We start from the raw sequence: 26,066 nt of genomic DNA, 5'->3' as shown, positions 1-26,066 counted from the left end.
ATGCCAACAATCTGACACGTCTTGCAGCGTCCACCGTGACAGAGTTGTATGGAGTTGTCCCGAGAGCCGGGCAGTTTGCTACGAACAATGATCTGTTTGAGGTTTGGCGGTTGTTTAAAGGCAAGTAGTGGAGGTGTGGGGAAGGTCTTGGTGAGGTGCTCATCCTCATTGATAATGTGTTGCAGGTCACGAAGAACATGGCGTAATTTTTCAGCTTCTGGGAAGTACTGAACAATGAAGGGTACCCTGTCAGTTGCAGCACCTGTCTGTCTCCTGAGGAGGTCATTACGATTCCTTGCTGTAGCACGTCAGAACTGGCGGTCGATGAGTTGAGGATCATACCCCGTTCTTGTGAGGGCATCCTTGAGTACTTCCAGGTGTCCTGGACCCATAGGGAGGGCCTCAACCGGGAGCTTGGGTTCATGTCACATTACAGGTGATCACCATTGCACTACACACATGCACAGATATTCCTACACACACACACACTCTCACATACACACGGACACAGGTGCACACAGACACCCACATTCACCCTTATAGACACACACACTCCCACACTCACACATGCACCCCTCACAGACTTAAGACACTCTGCACTCACTATACACACACACACACACACACACACACACACACACACACACACAAACACACATTCTCACACTCACAACCCCCACCCCAGACAGACACACACACAGACAAAGACCCACATGCACACATATATTTTGTGGGGTGAATTTGTACTTGCAGAGTTACATTGCACTTTTCTCAAAAACTACATACATTCATGTAGAACTCTGAGCTCAAAAACTGCATGAATTTATGTAAAACTCTCTTATCTCACTTTTTAGCTTAGAATCAATTTAAACATCAGGTCATAGACGGAGAACACAGGGGGCTAACACCTTCAACATATAGTCTAGTTATCACCTATTGTTAACAGCTAACCCGAGAATGCAACTTTTAAAGAAAGGTTTTGTGATTTACACATGAAAGAAGTGAAACTATCACTGTATTCTAAACAGATGAAAGGCTTAACGGACAATCAATTTTTCAATGTATAATTTCAGTTACATCACACTGCAAATTTTTGCTATAAATTCTGTGTTATGATCGAGCCCTCCACTATCACCTGAAAGCTAGTGTGCTTCCAATTAAACCTGTTGGACTATAACCTGGTGTTGTGTGATTTTTAACTTGGAAAAACTATGTACTCTCCAAAACAGCCCTGAGAGACATACTTGGAATTTGTAAGGATAAATCAGCTTGTTTTTGACGAGTGGATAGAGGCATTTAAAACAGAAGCCACTTATGAAAATCTCTATGAAATAATCCTCATTGAAGAGTTTATAAACTTCAACCCCACCGCACTAAGAATACACCTTGAAGAACAAAATGTGATTGTTCCTGGACAAGCAGCCACATTTGTTGATCCACAAACCTCTGTTCCACAAAATAAAATTCTCCCCTACTCAGTCCCAACTTACTGGGATGGGGAAAATGATGGGAAACTGAGCACCCATGGGAATCCTCCTGAGGACAGCAAAGATAACATTCAGATGAAAGGTGAGGCCAAGAAGCCTACCTTTACAGCCAAAAGGTAGGGAGTATCCAGGCTAACTGCTGGAAGCTTTGTGAAAAACTAGTGGGATTTATCAGAGCGCATAGACCCTCTGCAGAGAATTAGAGTCCATCTGAGAGTAGACCAGATTATGGCTGAGACTACAGAGGCCCGTAAGGGAACTCCTGAGCATGCAAAAGATTTTAAAAATCCCTTACAAATAGTGTTTTTTCAATAAATGAGGGCCAGATGAATCTCATTGAGTATGGGATCACTGATTGAGGTTGACAGATACAAGCAGGTGTCTCAGAATAAATCTTGTTAAAGACTAGTTCTGTAATCACATGAAAGCTAAAAGCGGAACATACCCGGCCTCTCAGAACAGCCAAAAAGGTTGTCAGACACTGTGAGTCCTCCCCCTCCACCTTGCGTTGAAGAAACCTGAGTCCAAGATGGATGCAGCTGTTGTCACAGCCTCGATACCATTGCCACCCAAAGAAGAGAAGGAATTTCTTCTGAGACGGTCTGAGTGTAATAGACCATCTACGGTCCGGTACATGCCGCCTATGTCCAAGTCAGAGTTGGAGGAACTGTACATGATTCTGAAAACTTCCCAGGAGAAGGTATAAGAGTTAGAACAGGCCTACATCACCAGACTTAGTAGTGGAGGAATGTAGTGATTGGAATGAGGGCCGACTAGACCTCATCGAGTATGAGATTTCTGATTGAGTTGTTAACCTCAATCAGGGAGCCCTGGCTGACAGGTATAAACAGGACTGTCACAGATTCTCTTCATTCTAGGTACTGGCTCTGAGCAATCTAGTCAGAGTCCATGTACTGTGCAAGTGGAAACAATAAGTGACTTGGATGCAGGATACCTGCCTCCTTGAAGTCATTTCACATTCTAAATATACTTATTATGTGTAACTATCTGTTTCCTCCAGGATTAGCCTTCAACAACCATACCATTATTGAAAGATAATTTATTCCTCATTTAGATTAGTTAGAAAAGATGTTGGAGTGATCAATGGCACTATACAAAAAAAATGCCTCATTTCTGTTCAAAGGTATAATCTTTGCCATGCTGTACTTTAGATCCTCAAGAATTTCTCTTGATCAGCTGCTTTAATTTCAACTGAAACCCAGAATACAAGAATAAAGGATTTTCTGCTGACCTTCTACAAAAAATATGGCAAGTGATCAATAGAACTACTGCAGAATTTCTCAGATCATTTATAATGAAGTTAGAGAGGTCAAGATTGGTCCTTCCCTTACTGTCTCCCTAACATCCCTCACAATTCCAACAAGTCTGGGATATTTAGCACTGTATCCTGTGCTCCGTATCTTTTCAAAATTTTCTTATCAATTAATTTACTTGCTTCCATGACCACAGACTATGAAGGTTTTTTCCACTCTCTGTCGATACTGAAGGAACATATTTATCATGCAACTCTACCCATTTTTAATCACAATTATATCCATACCATTCTCGTTTCAATCACACATCCCCATCCTTCCTTAATGACATTTTTTCCTAAAACATTTATAAAATTCTTTGCTATTTCCCTTTGTATGTGGCTATACATTCTGTTCTATATTCTCTTTCAGGTTCCTAAATCTCTCTTAGAGCATATTTCTCCTGAAAGTGTTATTTTTTTGTCATTACTATTTGCTTTGTAATATGCTCTGTTAGCACTTATTTTCAGGTTAATTTTACTATTCATCCAAGGAACCATGATCTTAATGCAGCCCTTTTATTTCTCATGGGAAGATTCCTCAAAAATGCTGCACAATGCTTAGAACTTTTTGCTACAGTGGCTGCACTGTTTTATCAAGCACATCACCGCCTCTCATTTATCCAAACTGATCGCAGTATGATTTGCATATCCCTAAACAAATTTGAGTAGATCAAGTTTTGATTTCTTTTTCTTTCATTTTAGCTAATTGGGTTATACTTGTTTGTTCTTATTTTTCCACTACTTTCCTGTTATAGTTTTGCTCTAATACTTTACCTAGAACCACATCCCTTACTATATCTTTCACTCCATGACATTTTCTTTATTGATTCAAGCCTCTGCCTTCTTCAAATTTTTTCTCGAGGTAGTTGATGATCCTCATTGCTACTGCTCTATTATTTTTATGTCTTCTCTACATGGTACTTAAAACAACCGCCCTGTTTGCCTATGTTTGTTTGAGACACTTGGGACAATTTTTTTTCTGCTAAGAACAGAGGAGGTGGAGATGGTGTGGATTTAGATGTAAGCTGGTGATAAAGTTCAGAAAGATGGCATTGTGTTGTGAAACCATTTTCTTCCAGCTTTAAATTAGGTAGATTTGCGGGTGAGCAGAAAATCCTGTGGAGTTGTCAGGTCAGTATTTACTGAAGTACCCAGTTAATTCAGAATTTTATTTGGAGAAGTTATTATTGGAGAGTTTTTTGGAAAAGCTGGCCTTTTCCCAGTGTGAAATTCCCTCATTCTCTATTTTAATAGGGAATCTGAAGCAGCTCAGAATAGCAGAAAAGTGAAACAGATTTGGAGATAATGCACACCACAATATATTGTCCGCATTTTAGAGTTTATGACAATCACATTGAGATGTTCTGTGATAAGAAAGGGAATTATGTTGACCTGTGTATTTGGAATACAACATGCAAACAAGATTACCTTCCCAGACATTTTCCAGGAATCCCCTTTTTAGTTACCTTTATTTTCAAGCAACTGGTGCATTGTGTAGTATCACTCAGTGTAGTATCTGAATGTGTAGTTATATTGTATTCACTTATAACATTTTCAGAAGACTGAAGACGTCTTTCAGTTCAGCATGACAACAAGGCTGCATCCTCCTGGGACATTTAGTTTTATCGTGATGCCTTATTCTCTGAATTGTATAATGCAATAAATGACATACAACTAACATAGCCAGTGAATAATGATTCATCAATAAATTGCAGAAATGGAAATTGATGAGGGTTACAATGGATTATGTGTCATTATTTAAGTTGTCTTTGAACAAACTATTTGGCGTTTTTAAAAGGAATATTTTGTACTGTTATAGATTGTGAGTGGTGGAATTCTATAGCGACCTGAACAGCATGATGTTTGGCAAGAAATGTAACAGAATCACACGAAATGTCCAGTAAGGCATCTCTCAATATTTGGACCAATCTGTTATATCCTTTTACTTAAGTCCAATCTATAAAATAAGATGCTCACCAGACAGTGATGAGTTGCCTATTAAATGGGATTATTGCTTGTTAATAATCTTCAAACTGCACATCTCGCCTCATTAATATGCATCTTCCTATCCTATTACCCATTGTGAGCATACTAGACCCCAAGAATTCTCGACATGAAAGTCAGAGTGGACACCTGGTGACTTCAGCTGGCTGCCGGCTATGAAGAGCCTCCAAGTTGATCACTACACAACAGCATCTCAGGGCACAATCTATGATCTATGATCACTAACCACATGCATCTATCATTCACAGACATTAGTATCTGATGTTTGCCAACTCCTCCAGACTGCCGTGATATCTCTCCAATCCCCTAACAGGATGCTTAAAAAGTGCAGACCTGTAATGCAAGGCATATCAGCAACCAGCATTGACAGGCTGCTGCAAGGACACTTTATGCACAGTGTCAGGCACATAGCATACAGATTATGCGGCAGGGATACTTGCTCTCTTTTAGCTCACTTGTGTTGTACCTACCTGCATTTCACAGCATCCCAGTCTTGTCTGATGTGCCAAGACATCCATATTAGTGGGTTGATGCTTCAGCCAAAATCCAAAGGGTATCAATAATACTATAATGCTGTTTTGCACAGACAGGTTCCTTCTCATACTTCTTAATAAGGATCTGATTGGGATGAGAGAAGGCATATCTTGAAGTATGACACACTCAGACATCAGTCTGAAACCTATAGCAATGCCAGCTGTCTATTTGGTAAAAACATTGCACATTTATTCAACAACATAGCCATGTCAGAAAGCAGGTCAGAGTAACCCCTCAGTTCAGTCAAGAGTTCCAAGTTGCATCAGTCACAGGCATAGTCTGCCCACTGTTCCAGGATTTGGTACAGAACGTTGTGCACTCAGGCCAGTCATGGTCAAAGGATGTGTCCAAATGCAGGCCAGGTAACAGGCAACATTCAGTCCTGTAGAACCATCACAAGAGGTCAAAGTGGAATAACTTAACAGAGGCTGGTAAACCATCACAAAGTCACCCTTTATTTACATGTGGTGAGTTGTTGACACTGATCTATCTCCCTCAGAGCCAGCTCTCAGAGTGAACAAAACCTGTGACACTCCTGTCCATACATGTCAGCCAGGGCTCTCTAAATGGACCAGATTAACAACCCCAATCAGGGACTTTTATTCTATGAGGTTCACATGGCCAACCTCATTACAATCAATGCATTCCTCTCCATCTGAATTCGACGTTATAGGCCAGATATTTTGTATGCAGATGCTCCTGGACCATTTTAATACTGGGTCAGGTTCCTCCAACTCTACCTCTGATATGGGTAGCATGTAACATGCAGTAGCTCGCATCTTGCAGTCAAAGCATCTCAGAAGAAATTCATTCTCCTTTACAGGCAACAAAGGCATCAAGGCAGCATTATCCACTATGTTCATCTCAGATTCTGAGGTTTCCTCAAAGATTGATGGAGAGAGAGAGACAACCCATGGGTTCTGGAAAGGTTGCAAAGGCAATTGAGGAGCCTGACACAGTTTGCTCCCACACTGTTTGCAAGTTTGCAGGTTTCATATAATCCATGTGCTTGTTCAGGACTGTTGCATCTACAGGAACTTTGTACATCATTGGACCTGACCCACGCCGACCATGCCTCTTTCCCATGCAAGGCCATTCCAAAGGTTCCTACACCAAACCCCCTTTGCCTCATGAAGTAAACTCTCTCTCTCACTTAGTAAAGTCTTGTGTCCAACATTGGCATTCCTGATGCTGTTTCACACTCTTCGCCAGGTCCAGAATGATCAGATTTAACCTGGTGCAGAGTCTTCTCACCAATCATATAGGAGCTGTGGCAGTTTGTTATCAAATGAAGCTGTAAGCTGTTCTGTAAGTTTGCCTTCAAAGTTTGGACTGCTCTTTCTGCAGACCATTGGATGATGGATGGTATGGAGCTGACCCTTTATGTCAAATACCATTCCACGTTAGGAAATAATCAAATTTTCTGAAGCTAAACTATGATTTGGGAGTCCATGCATTGCAAACGATGTGCTCAGTTGTTTTATTATTGTTCCTATGTTTTACAAATGATCCCTATGCATGTCCAGCCACTTTGAGTGGGCATCCATAATGACTAAGAATATCGAGCCTGTGAAAGGACTTGCATCGTCAATGTGTAATCGAGTCCAGGGTTTCCCCCACCATTCCCATGAATGTGGGGGAGCTGCCGGCAGTAATTTTAGTCCTTGTTGGCATTCTGGGCACTGCCCCACCAATGCAGCTATGTCTGCATCCATTCCTGGGCACCATACAAAACTTCTCTTCAACATCTTCATTTTGAAAACTCTTGGATGATCCTTGTGGAGTTCTGCCAGGATTTGGCAATAACCCTTGCTTGGGACAATCAGTCTTGCTCCCCATAATAATATGCTGTACTCTCCTGGGATCTGGTCTCTGGTCCAAAAAGATTTCAGTTCTGGTTGGGACAGCCCTTTGATTTCCCCCATCATCACCAGCTGTTTCAATTTTGCCAGGTGTGGATTTTTCTGCATCCAAAGTCTTGATATTGTCAGCTATGACTAGAAGTTTTGTCCATAAAATTAAAGTCAAAAATCATATGACACTGACTTACAGAGTCAACAGGTTTATTTGAAACCAGGAGCTTTCAGAGCTCCACTCCTTCTTCAGGTAACTAGAAGGAACGGGCTCCAAAAGCTTATGGTTTCAAATAAACCAGTTGGATTATAGCCTGGTATCATGTGATTTTTGACTTTGTCCACCCTGTCCAACACTGGCACCTCCACATCAGAATATTAAAAACCATCACAGACTGTTACAATGACAGTAACACCGGTGATGTTTCTGCCAATAGGTGGTGGCTCAATGCTTCCGCATTTGCTAGTTAGTGTTTTGAACAGTGTTCCAACTTGGAATAATACACACTTAGTATTAATGCCCTCCAGTGAATTCAACCTGAAACTATGGGTGACACTGCCTTGCCCTCTTTAAATAGACCTAGCAAGGGTTTATAGTCCATTATTACAAATTTATGCCTGTAAAGGTATTGAGGGAATTTCTTGCCTTCAAACATCACCACCAAATCTTCCTTCTCTATCTAGGCATATTTGCGCTGTGCATCAGCCAAAGTCCAGCCACATCGAAAAATGTGGAAGGAAACGCCATTTGGCATTCCTCTCCATTGGGTCATCTGTGAGCCAACATTATCCTAGTGCCATATGGAGAGGCATCATATATCAATACCAGATCTCACTTGGGATCATTGTGTGCCAACACCTGAGGATGATAGCCGTTTCTTCACTTTCCTGAAGGCTATGGCTTGTCTACGCAACCATTTCCAAGGCTGACCCTTTTTTAAGAGTTGATGCAAAAGTGCCAGAATAGAGGCCAGATTATATATGAACCTTTTGAAATAGTTTACCAGCCCAAGGGAAGACCTAAGCTTTGGTACTGATGGCACCTTTGATTGCCCTCACTTTATCTTCCAATGGGTGTATTCTGGTCTTGTCAACTCTGTAACACAATTAAGCCACTTTCGGGTGCCTGAAACACATTTTTTTCTGTTTTAGGGAGTACATCCGCCTGGGAGAAATGCGTAAAGACTATGCCCAAGTGCACTAAATGTTCCTTATTGATCTTCCCTCTGTTATTAGCACATCATTAGGATAAGTAGACACCTGGGATAGACCTTGTAAAATGTTCTCGATCATCCACTGACAAATTATACAGGCTAACAATACCCCAAATGGCAATCTCATATATTGGTACAAACCTTTATTAATTCAATCATACTTCCAGGAAACCTCACCTAACTGCTGTTGTAAGTACACATGACTCATGTCGATCTTCATGAAGGATAGCTCTTCTGCCAGCTTTGTGAATAAATCCTGGATGTGAGGAATTAGGTTTTTATCCAGTGCGAAAACTGGTTTACTGCACGTTTGAAATCCCCATAAAGGCAAACTGCCCTGCTGGGCTTCACAATCAGTTCAACTAGTGCTGTCCATTCCACAACCTGGACTGATTTGATGATTCCTTCACTTTCCAGTCTTCTGACTGCGGTGACTACTTTTGCCTGTAAGGCAAATGATACTGGGTGGGCCTTGCAATATAGTGAAATTGTTTCCTGGTCAACACGCAAAGTGGCCTTCACTCCTTTGATAGTCCCTATACCTTTCTGAAAATCTTCTAGATGGTTAATTAGACTTCACTCAGGCAACCATTTTCTAATCGAAAAATATTGAGCCAATCAAGGTGAATCTTTCTCAACCAATTTCACCCTATTAAGCTTGGGCCTGAGTGTTTTACTACAATCAGTGGTAACTGAATCAGCTGCTTTTCATAAGGAATCATAGTTGAACCCTTAATCGATATAGGTTCTCTGTCTAGCCAAGGACTGGGTCAAACATAATGGTTGGGATCCACAGTGAACTTTGTTAAATACTCGTTCTGCGATCACTGAAAAGGCTGTGCTTGTGTTGACCTCCGTTTGAACTGAATGATCATTCAACCAAAAGTTTATTTTGATGGGTTCTGATTTGGACGTAACAATTCCTATCCAAATGTTGGTAAACTTTGTAGAGTGTACAGTCTCCTGGATACCGACCTATGAGTTTTCAGGCCTAATGGGATTCTATTTGCGTACCAGCAGCAATTACAATGGCTTGCCAGCCCATTAGGAAATTTTAAACGTTTGGCCATGGCTTGGCTTTGTTTTGGGATTTTGCTGTGGGCTGACCTAGAGTCCCTCTGTTCAGGATATGTCCTGAGTGAGGCTATGCAATTGGCTTCACACAAGTGGTGTTCCTGAAGCTAAATCAGATTGACGAGGGTGTCCACTTCCATCAGAATACCCTGCAATTCATATGTTCCACGTGTCACAGTTTGCAATAAGAAAGCCTATTGTAATGCCTGTTTGAAACTTCAGCTATTAGGTGCTTTTGCATGGTTATATCATTAATCCTTCAAACTAAACAGCCTTTCAGCATCTCATTATGGGTTAAACCAAGGTCACATGCCTCAGCCAGTCATCGTAACCTCATGAAAAATCCCAATGTGGATCTCCTGGTTCTCAAATTGCTGAGTAAAACCAATCATCTTAGAATTAGAGGAGGCTTGGGGTCAGAATGTTCTTTGACTAAATCCATCAACTCTTGAAAGGTTTTAGTATCTGTTATTTCAGGGAGGGCAGAAGAATCAACATTTTGGGCGTAAGTCCTTCATCAGGAATGACCAAAGTATCAGTTTTCCTGCTCTTCAGATGCTGCCTGACCTGCTGTGTTTTTCCAGCACCACATTATTGACTCTGATCTCTAACATCTGCAGTCCTGACTTTCTCCTGCCTCAGGGAAAGTCAGGTTCCTAGTACATGAAAAAGCTGTGGGTCCACAAACTGTCAGGAGAATTGCTCATTGCTTTTCATCAGCCTCAATGTCATTTGCCTGCACAAAATAACACCATTCTGTCCACATACTGAGCCCAACCTTCCATAGCAGAATCAAACAAGTCAACCTTTCCAAACAACAGCATGATGCCAGAAATACCCCAACATAAAGACGACTGTTGAGTGCGAATTTCTTCAGGGGAGTACTTATCTCTCGTCACCACTCAAATAACTCCACAGAGGCTGGTATCCCATCACCAAGTCACTCTTTATTTATGTGTGGAGAATCCTTGATGCTGATTCAGCTCCCTCAGAGCCAGCTCTCATGAATAGAACCTCTGCCATTCCTGTTTATAGCTGTCAGCCAGGGCTCCCGTTTTGGACCACATTAACAGCCCCAATCAGGGCACATATTCTATGATGTCCACCTGGCAGACCTCATTATAATCACTGCAAGAGTATTAGAAAAACGCAAACTAGAAGCAGGTTGTGATTGGAGCAGAGGGAGTGGAGGGCTGCGTGCTGTGAGGGTGAGGGTGAGTGGGGGAGGGGGTCAACAGATTGAGGCAGTTAATGACTCGGCGGCAATAAGTACTGCTGCCTAGAGAAACAAAGATTTGAAGGTCAAGTCCAATGGTCTTCCATTATTGCCATTATATAACAAAGATGTGCAGGTCAGGTGAATTGGCCATGCTAAGTTGCCCGTAGTGTTAGGTAAGGGGTAAATGTAGGGGTATGGGTGGGTTGCACTTCGGTGGGTCAGTGTGGACTTGTTAGGCCGAAGGGCCTGTTTCCACACTGTAATGTAATCTAATCTAATCTATTGGGTCCTGGATCTATTTGTTATTTAGCATGTTATCTGGCCTAATCACAGTAATACATCCTGCCATGGATGTCGAAAAGCTGGTACTATTGTTTCTGCTAATCAACAGTACCCTCCACTGTTTTGGTGCAGTAAGAGGCAATACCAATTTTGGGCAACTCAATTTGAAAACATATGAGACTCCAGTGAAGTTTCCACATGTTCTTTTGATGTCTCTACTGAAGCAAAAGCATCCCTTATGTTACCACAGATAAGAAATATAGTCAAGTGGCTATGTGAGATAGAATCCACACCATCAAAAGAAAGTTTTTTTTTCTCTCTGTAGTGAGTGCTGGCCTATCATGCTCATCTGCTTGCATCTTTGTGAGCTACATGGTGTCACCTTCTCTCTTATAATGTGTAATTCATCCCATTTAAAATTTCTTAAGTTAGTGAATTCAGTTGTGAATGGCGAAGACAACTAAACAATTCACTGGAGAAGAAGACTTCACAAATATCCAGTGCTTAATGATGCAGGAGTTGAGCACATCATTGCAGGAGACATGAGATAAGCATTTTTAACAATCAGAGGTGCTAAATGGATGATTTGTTTCAGCTTCCTTCAGAGGTCTCCAGCATCATAGATGACAGACTTCACCCAATTTGTTTCCATCCACATGATAACAAGAAATGGCTGAAGACACAGATACTCAAAGGCTAAAAGACCTGAAAATATTTAAGAAATGATACTGAAGCCGCACCCTAGGCTGTGCTGTTCTAGTACAGTGACAACACAGGTATTTACCTGGCAATGTGGAAAATTGCCCAGGTATGTCCTATCCACAAAAAGCAGGACAATGCAACCTGAACAATTACAACCCCATCAGTCTATTCTTCGTCATCAGGAAAGTGATGCAAGGTGTTGTCAATAGTGCTATGAAATTACACTTAATAATCTGTTCACTGATGCTCAGATTGGGTTCTGTCTTGTACACTCACCTCCTGAATTTATTATAGCCTTGGTCCAAACATGGACAAAACAATTGAACTCAAAAGGGAAAGTGACAATCATGCCTTGGACATCATGGCAGCATTTCACTGAGTTTGACATCAAGAAGCCCTAATAAAACCGGAGTCAGTGGTGACTATGGAAAGTATGGTAACTATGACGGAATGGAAAGTAACTCACCCCCTGACTCCCTAATACCAGCCCACAATCTACAAGGCACAGGTCAAATAGAATATTCTCCATTTGCCTGGATGAGTGTAGCTCAAACCTCAATCAACATGTTTGACACCATAATAAATATCTTTGCAACATCCTTGAACACAGGTGAGGTCCTGGACGACTGGAGAATTGTTAATGTTGTCCCCTTGTTTAAGAAGGGTAGCAGGGATACTCCAGGTAATTATAGACCAGTGAGCCCGATGTCAGTGGTAGGGAAGCTGCTGGAGAAGATACTGAGGGATAGGATCTTTTTCCATTTGGAAGAGAATGGGCTTATCAGTAATGGGCAGCATGGTTTTGTGTGGGGAAGGTCATGTCTTACAAACCTAATAGAATTCTTTGAGGACATGACAAAGTTGACTGATGGGGGAAGGACTGTAGCTGTCATATACATGGACTTTAGTAAGGCGTTTGATAAGGTTCCCCATGGTAGGCTGGTGGAGAAGATGAAGTCACATGGTGTACAGGATGTACTAGCTAGATGGATAGAGAACTGGTTGGGCAACCGAAGACAGGGAGTTGTAGTGGAAAGGAGTTTCTCAAAATGGTGACCTGTGAGCAGTGATGGTCCATAGGGATCTGTGCTGGGACCACTGTTGTTTGTGATACATATAAATGGTTTGGAGGAAGGTATCAGTTGCCTGATTAGCAAGTTTGCAGATGACACCAAGATTGGTGGAGTAGCAGATAGTGAAGGGGACTATCAGAGAATACAACAGAATATAGATAGCTTGGAGAGATGGGCAGAGAAATGGCAGATGGAGTTCAATCTAGGCAAATTTGAGGTGATGCATTTTGGAAGATCCAATTCAAGAGCAAACTATACAGTAAATGGAAAAGTCCTGATGAAAATTGAAGTACAGAAAGATCTGGGTGTTCAGGTCCATTGTTCCCTGAAGGTGGTAATGCAGGTCAATAAAGTGGTCAATAAGCCATATGGCATGCTTTCCTTCATTGAACGGGGTATTAAGAACAAGAGTTGGCAGGTCATGTTATAGTTGTGAAGGACTTTGGTTTGGCTGCATTTGGAACACTGCGTACAGTTCTGGTCGCCATATTACCAAAAGGATGTGGATGCTTTGGAGAGGGTGCAGAGGAGTTTCACCAGGATGTTGCGTGGAGGACCTACTACGAAAAGAGTTGAATAGATTAAGGTTATCTTCATTAGAAAGACGGAGGTTGAGGGGTGACCTGCTTGAGGTGTACAAAATCATAAGAGGTATAGACAGGGTGGATAGCAATAAGCTTTTTCCCAGAGGCTGGAACTCAATTACTAGGAGTCACGAGCTCAAAGTGAGAGGGGAAAGTTTTAGGGGAGATATGCATGGCAAGGTCTTTATGCAGAGGGTGGTGGGGGCCTGGAACATGTTGCCAGCGGAGGCAGGAACGATAGCGACATTTAAGATGTACCTAGTTACATATCTTTAGAAAATAGGCAACAGGTTTAAATACAGGATCTGGATTGGTGCAGGCTTGGAGGGCCAAAGGGTCTGTTCCTGTGCTGTAATTTTCTTTGTTCTTTGGTGCCACTGATTGGCAGCACTTTGAACAGTCAATTCGTCACAAATGATGCATTATGGCAGCAGTGTATACCATCTACAAGACTCCTTCAATAGTGCCTGCCAAATCTGTTACCTCTATGATGTAGAGGGACAATAGCACCAGATACATAGAAACACTACCATCTGTAATTCCCTTCAAACTACACACCATCATGACTTGGAACTACCTCACCCTTCTTTCACAATCACTAAGTCAAATTCCTGATTGTGGGTGTACCAACACCACATAGATCACAGTACTTGAAGAAGACTGCTTGCTTTTCTCAAGGATAATTAGAGAAGGCCAATAAACCCTGGCCAGGTCAGTGATGCCTACATCTCTTGAATGAATAAACAAAAAGTATGAATGAGAAGGGAAGGGATCCAGAAGGTGAGATTCAGGGAACTGAGACAAACCAAAAAAAGACAAGTTCTTGAATCAGAAAATCCCAAATTGTTTGATGCTTGTCCTTATCTCTGACTTCACTGGCTTTGTGATGATTATCATAGCCTAGAAGTTATACCGTCCTTTTCTACCACTTGCTCTTTATCATCATTTTTCTCTTGATTATCTTCCACTGTGCCACTCCTCGCTGTAATAAATATGCAGGCTGGTTTAATATAAACTAAGAATGAATGAGCTGGATCCCCGGAGATTAAGGGTACAGTGAAGGATGAGGAAGATTCTGCCTTACTAGTGCCATGGTGAATGCATACATTAGCTTTTTGAATTTCTAATGAGTATTGGAGGCTGCTAAGAGCTATAAAGAGGGACAAACATACAACGGTGCTCAAAATGTATTAGGATTGAACAAACTGAGATCTGTATTGAAAGTGAGATAAATTTTAGGTAATTCTGATGGTTCACAAGGAGATAAGTGAAGTATGTATTTTTAATATGTAGCACATTATTTAAATTTGCAACAATTGATTATTTTCCTCTTCACAATTTCTGCACTAAATATTAACAAATATTATGTGTTATTATAAAAGTAACCTGTTTATTGTTTATGATCTCAATATTAAATGTTGCTAGTTGTGTTTTTCGTGGGGTGGGTCACATAAAATAGGGCAGGTGCAAGCCCACCATCTTCCCGCCACCCATCACCAACCTCAGCCCCATTATGCAGAGGGTGTGACTTCCAAACAAAATAAATAATTTAGGGCAATTAAGCTTGTTGACCCCAATATTATGAAGTCAACACCATAATACACCTTATATGATCAGGTAAGTGGGAGTATGCAGCCCTTTTTGTTTACAATTTTTCTCAAAGTGGAGGAAGGAGGTAAGTATTATCAATAGAGAGATCTCCGTGCACCTTTGGCAAAATAAAGTAGACACCTCTTCCTTCTTCCCCGTACCAATTTTAAAACCCACCTCTCCACCCTCCTCACTCCCCCCTCTATTCTTGCATACTTACCTGAGTCACCATCTTGGAACTAATTGCATCGCCCATAATTAATCTCTGGTGCTCGTAGGACTTCAGGGCTGCCAGCCAGTCACACTCAGATGCTGGCAATTCCAAAGAGCGGGACTTGCTCTCATTGAGAGACAAAGGTTCCATTTTGTTCTAGTTTTGAGCATATTAAGGCTGTGGGGCTGGCCACTGACTTTCCTTCAGTCCCCCAGTAATTTTTTCCCCTTTGTTAAAATTAATTTAAGCTTAATATGGGGGTCATAAAAATTATAACAATAGCTTACAACTTGTCAGACTTTGATATTCTGTTCAATTTGGACACAATAATGAACATTTTATCCAGGAAGAAAGGTAAGTGAATTCTAGAATTAAAAATCAAAGAAGTTCTGTTACATTAATATCAAACTGTGATTTGACAGTACTTAAAATACTTTACATATTTGCTGTTGCTATATAGTATAAAGCACAATGAAGAAGGTGCACAAAAGACTTACAGGGATGTAACCAAAGCTGTGAGTTTGTGGCATACTAAGGTAGCATTGAGGTAGATGATCTACATGATCTAATTGATTGATGGAATAGACTCAGTGGAATGAAAGGCCTACTCCAGCACCTATAATCCCATTAATTAGGAATGGATGAACAGGTTGTGTTGCTTTTCTCTTCTTAAGAAATAGTTGAGAAGTGCCCTAATAAGTGCCATAATGTTTTTCCAGATCTTTATAGGCGGATTCAGGGACAAGCAAGATGAGAAGGTCCCAGAGAGTGAACTTCATTCAGAATTCTGGCATGATTTTGCCAGAGCAATTGAAGGAAAGCAGCCAGCCCATTGGATCTGTCAGAAACATAGTTTGGGAGCTACTGAGATTGTTAAAACTGAATTCTAAATTTCCTTTCTAATTAGCATACTTCCTGACCCGACAACACCATTCCAGGGTTGAAGTGGTAACTTCCATGTGGTAACAGTGCCTTCAGTGAAACTGACAAGCTTTGAAGATTTTGATCAGTCACACTGAAGAACTCCAGCCATGGGCATCGGAAGTGGTTGTTCAGCTTCATTTCTCTGCTGCTAATGTTCACCATTGCATGGAAGCAGCTGATGTAGCTCTATCATTCCACATCTCCTGAGGTTGAGGAACATAGACTATAACCAATGCCAGTTGGTCCAGTAGCAGCAGAAGTAACACCAGTATAACCTCAGCTGCCTTCTCCTCTGCAACCCAACTCTTCACAGGGTAGAGGGGATGGTCACCAGGGTCCAGCTGGAAGGAGGTAAAACCCTTACTTACAGGATTTACAAGTGGACTGTTAGTGCTTTAAATATGTGTGACTGCCATTGGCTCAGCTGGCTTAAGCTGAAACAGCAAATTGTTGTGGCATCTAGTGGGTATTTGTAATTGCATGTGTGCTGATTTGTGGAGGGTCATTCTGAGGTCTGGGCAATTGAGAACATTGGGCTAAGCATTCCTGTTAATTAATGTTAATCATTAGGATGGGGAGTGGAGCTCCAATGTATGCTGACCTGAAACATGATGTACAGGAGAATTCTGGACAAGTCAGAATTTTGCACTTGGCAATTGTTATGAACCTCATTTGCCATATCATCTAGAGGTCCTGATACCTCTGGTGCATTGTCTTGAGGTTGGCTGCTCTTTTGCTTGGCTACTTCAGTACATTCCTGCTTATTTGACAGGTTGTCCCTTTCCATCATTGGAAAGGTTAACTTTACTTCAGTCCCTCAGATCCCACAGTGAGACCCCCAGGTATAAATGAGACCTGGAGGCAGCCCATTCCTTGCAGTTGCTGATGCATGAAAAACCCCATTGTGTATGAGCATTTCTGTAATGGAGGAACCTGACTTTCATATAATGGATGCTTCACTAGCTGCAACATTACTATCGTGTCCCACCCCTCAACCTCTCCAATTATCCATCTCTAAGTTGCTTTCAAGAACTTTGCACTGATATAGTACAGCCACAAGGCATGCACATTGAGGTTCAGATTCCAAAACTCATAATGGTTCTGCCTTAGCAAAAGGTACTATGGCAGTATGATTCCACCCAAAGTGTGTCCTCCACTGATGGAGAAGAACTGAAATCTAAAGACTTGCTGTGCCAGCTTAAGTCTGCTGAGCCATTGACATTTACACCTTGACAGAGTAGATCATCAATACAAGATAGTCAACAAGATGTCATATCGTGAAAGTTAGCGAGAATGTGAAAATTACCACCAGAAGTTGAGGCAAGTGGTTTAGTTGCATTTAAGGTAGAGCTAGATAAGCATGTCAGAGAGATGAGAATAAGCTGTGCTGATTGCATCATGTGAGGAAGGATGAGGAAGTGTTGAATGAAATATAAATGTTCACAAAAGCTGGTTGGATCTAATGACCTGTTTCTGTATTGTATTTTCCATATAATTCCATAAGCTGGAACTCATCTAAGAAAACAAGTTAAGATACTCAAGATAAAAATGCATATAAAGAAGGTTTGAAAAGATCCAAAAAAATTAGGCTAACAGTTTATTCCTTCTTATTTAGCAAATTCTTCTCTTTGAATACTTACATTTTATATTCTAGACTTTAAGCATTTTCTTTATCCATGCTGTCTAGCTTGTTAGCTGAACTCTTTAGGCCCAACACCCTCTGTAACATGGGTGCATGGTATATTTGTATACCATTGAACATATTTCAAATTATAAATATTATGGCAACTTTCATTTACTGCTGTTGGTAAAGCAAAACATTTTTATTATTCTGATGTGTCATTAAAAGGCTCTCAAATTTTTTTAATGTGTTTTCTAGTCGTTGATAACCAAATACTTCTTTTACTCTTTTGATGACGAATAACAAACAATTTGTTATTTATCTTATGACAAATGGCAGCTTCAGCTACAAACTGCTGTCCGTGGCAAACTTATATGATCAAGTTCTTTATTGTTTATGGTTTTGGCTTGATGTATTCATGCCTTGTTTGTTTGTGAGATGAACAAAGATCCATAAAAATATCCATAGAAGAAAATTTAGCAGTGTAATCAATTGTACATTTTTTGTAGCATGCTTTCTGATTGCTGAGAAGCTGTACAAATAAATTATACACAAGAACAGTATTTTGGAGGGGAAAAAAAACCATTTACCAAGTGTATCACATTTTATTATATCCTGAGGCTAAGTTCTTGATCATTACTGACTGGAAGCCCGTTGCATGCAAAAGGTTTCACAATTGCTGCTATAGTGTTAAGTCACTTGGGCACAATGCCATCGTCTTAAATGACCAACATCTATGAGCAGTGAAACTGTTGTTGGTTGTCAGGTTCCTAAAGTAATTTAACTTTTATTTTGTAAATCAAATAAGAATTCTAAATATTTAAGATTAAACTTTTGCATGGAGTATAGTATCTTCTGTACATGTAAAGATAGCTATAGATTACAGGACAGAAAACAATAAAGTTTAAACAGAATGTGGAGCGACTTGGAATGGAACTTGTGGATAGTGTTATTCACATGTGTCTGCTGCTCTTGTTCTTCTAGGGTGGTAGAAATCTGAATTTGAAAGGCACTGTCAATGGAGCCTGAGTGAGTTGCTATAGACATTTCCAGTGACAAATTAAGAGTGAATCCTAAGTCATGATTGAGAAACTGTCTAGAGTTATTTTGAAGATATAACAAAATAAATGTGAATAGTACACATGTGCTTAAGTACATATGCACATGCATATGCATATGAGAAAAGAGTTTTGGCACAAACAAGAAAATGACAGAACAATGTGCTGTTAATATATAGGTGTGTGTGTGTGTGTGTGTGTGCGTGTGTGAGAGAGAGAGAGAGAGAGAGAGACCAATAGACCCCTCTATGAGCCTTGAAGAAGTCCCCACTCCAAACCTGCTGGAAGGACATCACATTTCACACAACTTTATGTAGGTAGCATGCCTATTCAATTTAAGCAACATGTTTGCAAAGGCAAAAGATGGTCTTTAATTGATCACTGATTTGGATTGAACTACCATCACCAGTGTCAAAATGGCAAGGTGGTGGGAAGACATCAGATTCCTCCCTCATAACTTGTAAACAGTCACCATAATATGAAAGAATTTTATATAAATGATAACTTGGTAGTACAGCATTTGAGAGTTGCTGAAAGAAGACATGTTTTTATGTCAGATTTGAAAGTGGTTTAATTACATCCAAAACTAAGGTCTTAAATCTAAACAAAGTAAATCTTATAACTATATGTTGATATTCTAGGGCATGTCAATCTGAAAAAAGGAGGAGGTTTTGGGTATTTTGAAAAGCATCAAGGTAGACAAGATTCTCTCTCTCCCACCACCCCCCCCCCCCCCACTCCCCCAAATGCAGGTGAGAAAATTGCTGGGGTTTTGTATGAAATCTCTGTGTCCCCTTTAGTCACAGGAGAGGTCCCAGAGGACTGAAGAATAGTCAATATTGTTCCTTTGTTTAAGAAGGGCAACAGGAATAATCTGGGAAATTACAGCCCAATAATCTTTTACATCAGTGGTATGGAAATTATTAGAAAAGATTTGTACGAAGAGGATTGACTCACATATGCAAAATATTGATTTATTAGCAATAGAAGATAGAGAATTTTGAGAAAATGTGAAAGATGATTGATGAAGGTAGGGCAGTAGATGTCAATATGGTGGTGACAGAATTCTGACTGGCTATTTGAAACCAGTGATGTTCCACATGGATCAGGACTTGGAACACTTTTGTTTGTAAGATACGTATGAATTATTTAGAGGAGAATGTAGATAACCTGATTAGTATAGTTAGTGCAGATTGAGGAGGATTGCCGGAGGATTGCCAGAGACTACAGCAGGACATAGGTTGGAGACTTGAGCAGAGAAATGGCAAATGGAGGACAATCTGAACAAATTCAAGGTGATGCATTTTGGAAGATGTAATGCAAGAGGGAAGTATACAATAAGTGGAAGAACACATTGTATTATCAATATACACAGGGATCTAGGTGTATAGTTCCATAGTTCCCTGACAACACAAGTGGATAAGATTGTCCAGAAGGTATATAACATGCTTGTCTTCATCGGTCGGGATATAGAGTATAAAAAGTGGCAAGTCATGTTATAGAGTCTTAGTTAGGCCACTTAGGATATTGTATAGAGTTCTGTTCGCCATAATACCAGAAGGATGTGGAGGCGTTGGAAAGGTTTACCAGGATATTGCCTGGTTCGGAGGGTATTAGCTATAAGGAGAGATTAGACAAACTTGTTTTGTTTCACCTGAACGTTGAAGGATGAGAGACGACCTGATAGATATTTACAAAATTACGAAAGGCTTGGAAAGTGGGGATAATTGGAGTATTTTTGCCAGGATAGAAAAGTCAGTTACTAGGAGTTATAGGTTTAAGGTAAAAAGGGGTAAGTTTAAAGGAGATGTGAGAGGCAAGTTGTTTACACAGAGGGTGGTAAGTGCTGGAATGTGCTGCCAGAGATGGTGGTGGAGGCTAATACAATAGCCATATTTTAGAGGCACCTTGTCAGATGTATGAATACATCAGAAGTAGAGGGATATGGACTGTGTAGAGGCAAAAAAGTTTTTAGTTTAGCAAGATATCATGTGTCAGCACAGTTTTAGTGAGCTGAAGAGCCTTTTTCTGTGTTGTATTGTTCTTTGGTCTTTGTTTTAGAAGGGCAGAGTTAGCTGCCCTTATAAACAACATTAAAAAATACAATAGTAGACAAGCAATGTTCAGCACATAAGGAACTAATATATGAGTTGCAACAAATACTTCTTGAGGTACAAAGCCCCACAGAGAGTGTAGTCCATCCATAGCTAACAAGAACAGATAATGAGATCATTAGGTCAAAGAAATGTTATCAAAATGTATAGCAAGCCTAATCATTTGGAGTATTTTAGAATTCAGCAAAGGAAGATCAAGAAATTGTTAAGTAAAGACAAATCAGAGTATGAGAGTAGATGAGAAAGAAACAAAAAAATTGCAATAATTTCTCTGGCTTTGTAACTAGGAAGGGGTTTGTGAAAGTAAAAGTGGCCCGATCCATGGTCGAGATATCTGAAATTATAATGCAGAATAAAGAAATAAAAAATATATCGATCAAATATTTTATATCAGTCTTCATCTTAGAAAACACAATAAACATTCTGGAAATAATAACAAATCATGACGAACTTAAAGATATCAGTACAAATAATTAAGTATCACTCATGAAATTAATCAATTAAATAGTAACAAATATGTAGACCTGGTGACCTGCAGCCTTTGTTTTTAAAAGGGCTTGTTACAGAGGCAATAAATGCACTGCTTTTGACCTTCTAGAATTCCTTAGGTTCCTAAGCAGTTATCAAGGATTGGGAGGTCACAATCATTACACCATTATTTAAGAATTGATATAATCCTGTAGGGAACAATAGCTTTTAAAATAATATGAGTTTCACGGCGACTGATATGAAGACTTGGCTGACACAATTTTATGTTTTAAAACCCTTACTATAACAACCAATCTAAATAAAAATATTACATAGTAGGCAAAAACTAAAAAGTACTTCCCCCATTAACCTCATCAATCAAGCGAAAATTCCAAACCACATTTATACATTGCACTTTCTCTGATTGGCAGTGTGCGATTCGTGGAGTCCCACATGGGTCTGTGTTTGGGTCTCAACTCTTTATAATTTATATTAATTACTTAGATGAGGGGGAAATGCAGGGATTTTAGGTATGTTAGACTTTAGAACTTTTTTCCTGAAAAAAATGGTAGAAGCAAAGCCCTTGAATATTTTTAATGCAGAGGTAATCAAGAGGTTGAAAGGTAATCAGGGATAAGCAAGAATGTGGATTTGGGGTTAGAATCAGATTGACCATGGCCTCGTTGACTGACAGAGCAAGTAGAAGGAGCAAAATGGCTTTTTCCCGAACCTGTTCATTTGTTTGTTCATTTGTAGCTAAATTTGTAGAAGACACCAAGTTGGTAGGAAAGTGTGTTGTTAAGACATAAAGTGGTATAGATATGTTGTGTGATTTGACAAAAATCTGACAGATGGAGTATAATGTGAGAGTATGTGAAGTCATACACTTTGGCAGCAAGTCTAAAATAACTGAGTATTACTTAAACAGAGGGATACCACATAATTCCAAGGTACAAAGGTATTTATTGTACAGCTACATCAGAGCAATCAAGAAGACTCATGGGATGCTATCCCTTATTACAAAAGAAATTGAACATAAAAATATAGATGCTATGCTTCAGTCATGCAGTGCTTTGGTGAGACCACATTTCAAGTATTGTGTGCAGCTTCGGTTTCCTTATTTAAGGAATGAATTAACTTGCATGTGGTTCAGCAGAGGTTTACAAGATTGATACCTGGAATTAGCAGGATGTACAATGATGACTCCCTAAGTCTCAATGCAGCTTCAATCCATTAGGAGACACAATAAACATAATTTAAGTGTGTAACAAAACCAAGAAAAGTGCAGGAGCTGCACCAACCTCTGTACATGGCCTGCTTTGATTATACAAAGGTTAATGGTTCTTTTTCTATAGCTTAATAAATTTTGCCTACTACATAATATTTTTATTTTAGATTGGTTGTTATAGTAAAAGTTTTAGAAATAAATCTTGTCAGCCAAGTCTTCATATCAGTCACTGTGAAATTCACATTCCTTTACAAGTTCTCGACAGGCTTATATCAATTCTTAAATAATGGTAGCGAGAGGCTGATCAGCATGTATTATCACAACTACTTGAATTAACTTTGTCTTTTGATTAGTCTCTACTCAATCAAGAAACCTGACAACAAGAAGCAGGCAATTTGCACTTTTTCATCTACCTCAATTAATATTTGCTGTGTGGTCCTTATCGCAATATGGCTTTCGGTGATGCTTACAGTCATTCGCACTGTCACTTCTCCAAATACAGTCAATATGTCCAAGCAAAGCAAGACAGCCTACTTTCCTGGACCATCTTCAAGCCAACTGCTACAGCCTACAGGGATAGAAGGACAAGCTTTAGCAAACACAATAAATAAGGGAAACCTATGGCTTGAGGGCATGCTTTTGTACATACAGCAAACAAGGCTGCTTATGGATGAACTATGAATTCACAGAATGATGCGTCAGACAAAGGTTTGCACCTGCCTGTGTCATAATTAATCTGCTAGTTTACTCTAGACGGTCCAGGGACTGGACTTCAGTGTCTCTGAGTATTGTTGACTCACCTCCATCTAAGGTCCTAAACAGTCCTTCCAGATGAGACAGAGGTTCACCTGACTCTTCCAACCTAGCTTATTGCATCAGGTGCTCCCGATGTTGTCTTCTCTACATCAGGGAGTACGAACGTATAAACTTAGGGAACGGCTCACCAAGCATCACAGCCGGGTCCGCAGGGGCCGACTGGATCTCTCAATCAGTGCCCATTTCAACTCCCCCAACCACTCCCTTTCCAACATGACCATCTTTGGCCTCCTCCTTTGCCAAAACAAACCACTGCGCCTATTGGAGGAACAAGACCTTATCTTCCATCCATCTGGGCATCCTACAGCCCGGAGGACTCAACATTGAATTCTCCAATTTCAAATAACCTCCCTTCCCATCCCCCGAATGTCTTCCCAGCCCCTCCCCCTCACTGCCGCTGCTCCCTGCCACAACTGAACCGATTCTTCCTATTGACCAACCAGGTCGTACCCTCCACCTGTCTTCACCCATCCGAGTTCACAATCCTGCCCCTGCCTCCCCCTTTACCTGCAGCTACCCCCCACACCCACCCCCAGTCCTAAAGCAGGGTTACACCCAAAACCTCGATTTCTACACCTCCTGATGCAGCCTGGCTTGCTGTGTTCTTCCAGTCGCCTGCATGTCTACTTTGGATTCCAGCATCTGTAGTTTTTTTGGCTCTATTTTTGACCTGCGGTCAGTCCAAGCTGGTGAAGTTCCTGTCTTGGACAATTCATTTCTCAGACTTAGGTTGAAGGTGAAGTGGTGGGAGTAGTCAGAGAGATGAGAGACAATTGGATGTTGTAGTTGGGGATTTGGAACTTAAGGAGGTCAAGAAACACGAGGTTATAGATGGCTCCAATTCAGGAAGAGGTGGCTCAATGCATCAGTGGGAAATCGATGGCAAGAAATATTGGCAATCACAATAATGACAATGGTTGCCAAATCAGTAAGGAGGAGTGAGTGAAGAGTCGTGGAGCAATGAGGACGGTGAACCAGTGAGGATGCAATAGAATGAGGAGAAAAGATGTGGGTCATTATGAGGTAATGGACTGTCCCAGGTATGATGGAGCAGGTTGGCAGTGCAAACGTTAAAGAGAAACGTGACTTTCTGTATGGGATTACTGTATCTTGAAAGAAACATCAGCAGAGTACAAATCATCCCTCTCATTCTTCTGGTCATCTTGCATATCAGGATAAATACAGCTATTGACTTGAAGAAGCACAACATGTACAAGAGGGGCCAAATAGATTATTGTTCCAAAACTGAGAACTTAATGTAACTGTATGCATATGACACACTTTCAATGTTAACAATACCCTGGAAGTTGTCTGCTATATCTGACAGCTACTTGACAAGCACCTGCGACCTCAAGAATTAGGAGAGAATCCCATCTTAAGACCATAAGACATAGGAGCAGAAATTAGTCCATTCAGCCATTACGTATGCTCTGCCAATCAATCATAGTTGATAAGTTTCTCAAACCCATTCACCTGCTTTCTCCCTGTAACCCTTGATCCTTGATATTCAAGAACCTATCATCTCAGTCTTAAATATACTCCATTATCTGGCCTCCACAGCCTTCTGTGGCAATGAATTCCAGAGATTCACCACACTTTGGTTGAAGAAGTTTCTCCTTATCTCTGTTCTAAGAGATCTTCCCTTTACTCGAAGGCTAAGCCCTCGGATCTTAGTCTCTCCAACCAATGGAAACATCTTCCCAACACCTACTCTGTCCGGGTCATTCAGTATTCTGTATGTTTCGATTAGATCCCCTCTTATCCTTCTAACTTCTGTCGAGTATAAGCCTAGAGTCCTCAAACATTCCTTATTTGTTAAGCTTTTCATTCCTGGGACCATTCTTCTCTGAACACGTTCCAGGGCCAGTACATCCTTCCTGAGATATGGGGCCCAAAACTGCACACAATACTCCAAATGTGGTCTGAGTAGAGCATTATAGAGCCTCAGAAATGCATCCATGCTGTTATTTTTCAGTCCTCAAAATAAATGTCATCAGTACATTTGTCTTCTTAACTATTGAGTCAACCTGCAAGTTTACCTAGAGAGAATTCTGGAATAGAACTCCCAAGTCTCTTTGCACTTCAAACTCCTGAAATTTCTCCCCATTCAGAAAATAGTCCATTCTTCCTACCATTCTTTCTATACTTTCCCACATTGTAATCCATTTGCCACTTCTTTGCCTACTCCCTAACCTGTCCAAATCTTTCTGTAGCCTCCTCGCTTTCTCAATGCTCAATTATGGTTGGCTTGGAGATGATATTGGCCCTCAATTTCTTTGACTGGATAATTTCAAGAAGCCACTGGGAGAGACTCCTACAGAATCTCACAAACATCCACTCATAAATGTGTTAATTAGGTCACTGATCTCTATTTGCTGAAGCTCACCTATCTATTACTTCCCCCTTTGGATACAGGGAGTGAGGAAGACAGAGAAGAGGGCTTTGTTACCATACAGGATTTCTGTTAAATGCAGAGTACACTTGATTATAACCACACAGTTATCAAGGTTGCTATATCAGCAACAAGTAATCTTCATGAATAGAAAAAAATTCCATTCTAGGAATGTGCAGATTATCTGTGACCACACCAGCAGATGTTGCAGGACTATGCACATTAAGCAGGGAGCTATCCTGATGCCTACATCTGGAACACTCTCTGTATATTTTAATCCCTCTTGGCACATCCAGAGAT

At 40.5% G+C, this 26,066-nt stretch overlaps 1 protein-coding gene across 6 annotated transcripts in view; it reads left to right on the top strand.

Moving 5' to 3' along the window:
* The window catches only part of ccdc178 (coiled-coil domain containing 178), a 379,630-nt gene that overhangs the window by 178,261 nt on the left and 175,303 nt on the right, over positions 1-26,066 (top strand). Inside the window, exon 18 of one of the 6 annotated variants that reach the window (XM_072570454.1) lies at positions 4,622-4,812. The exons of 4 other annotated variants lie outside the window; for them this stretch is intronic. In XM_072570454.1, coding sequence (XP_072426555.1) covers positions 4,622-4,645 — 24 coding nt within the window. In that variant the 3' untranslated portion in view covers positions 4,646-4,812. Of the gene's footprint in view, positions 1-185; positions 1,158-4,621; positions 4,813-26,066 lie in introns of those variants that run through there. One more of the 6 variants, XM_072570455.1, reaches the window with a different exon arrangement.

The sequence above is a fragment of the Chiloscyllium punctatum genome, chromosome 5, assembly GCF_047496795.1.
Source record: "Chiloscyllium punctatum isolate Juve2018m chromosome 5, sChiPun1.3, whole genome shotgun sequence".
NCBI lineage: Eukaryota > Metazoa > Chordata > Chondrichthyes > Orectolobiformes > Hemiscylliidae > Chiloscyllium > Chiloscyllium punctatum.
Note: the sequence above shows the minus strand (reverse complement) of the source record. Positions and strands in the feature narration are given on the sequence as shown.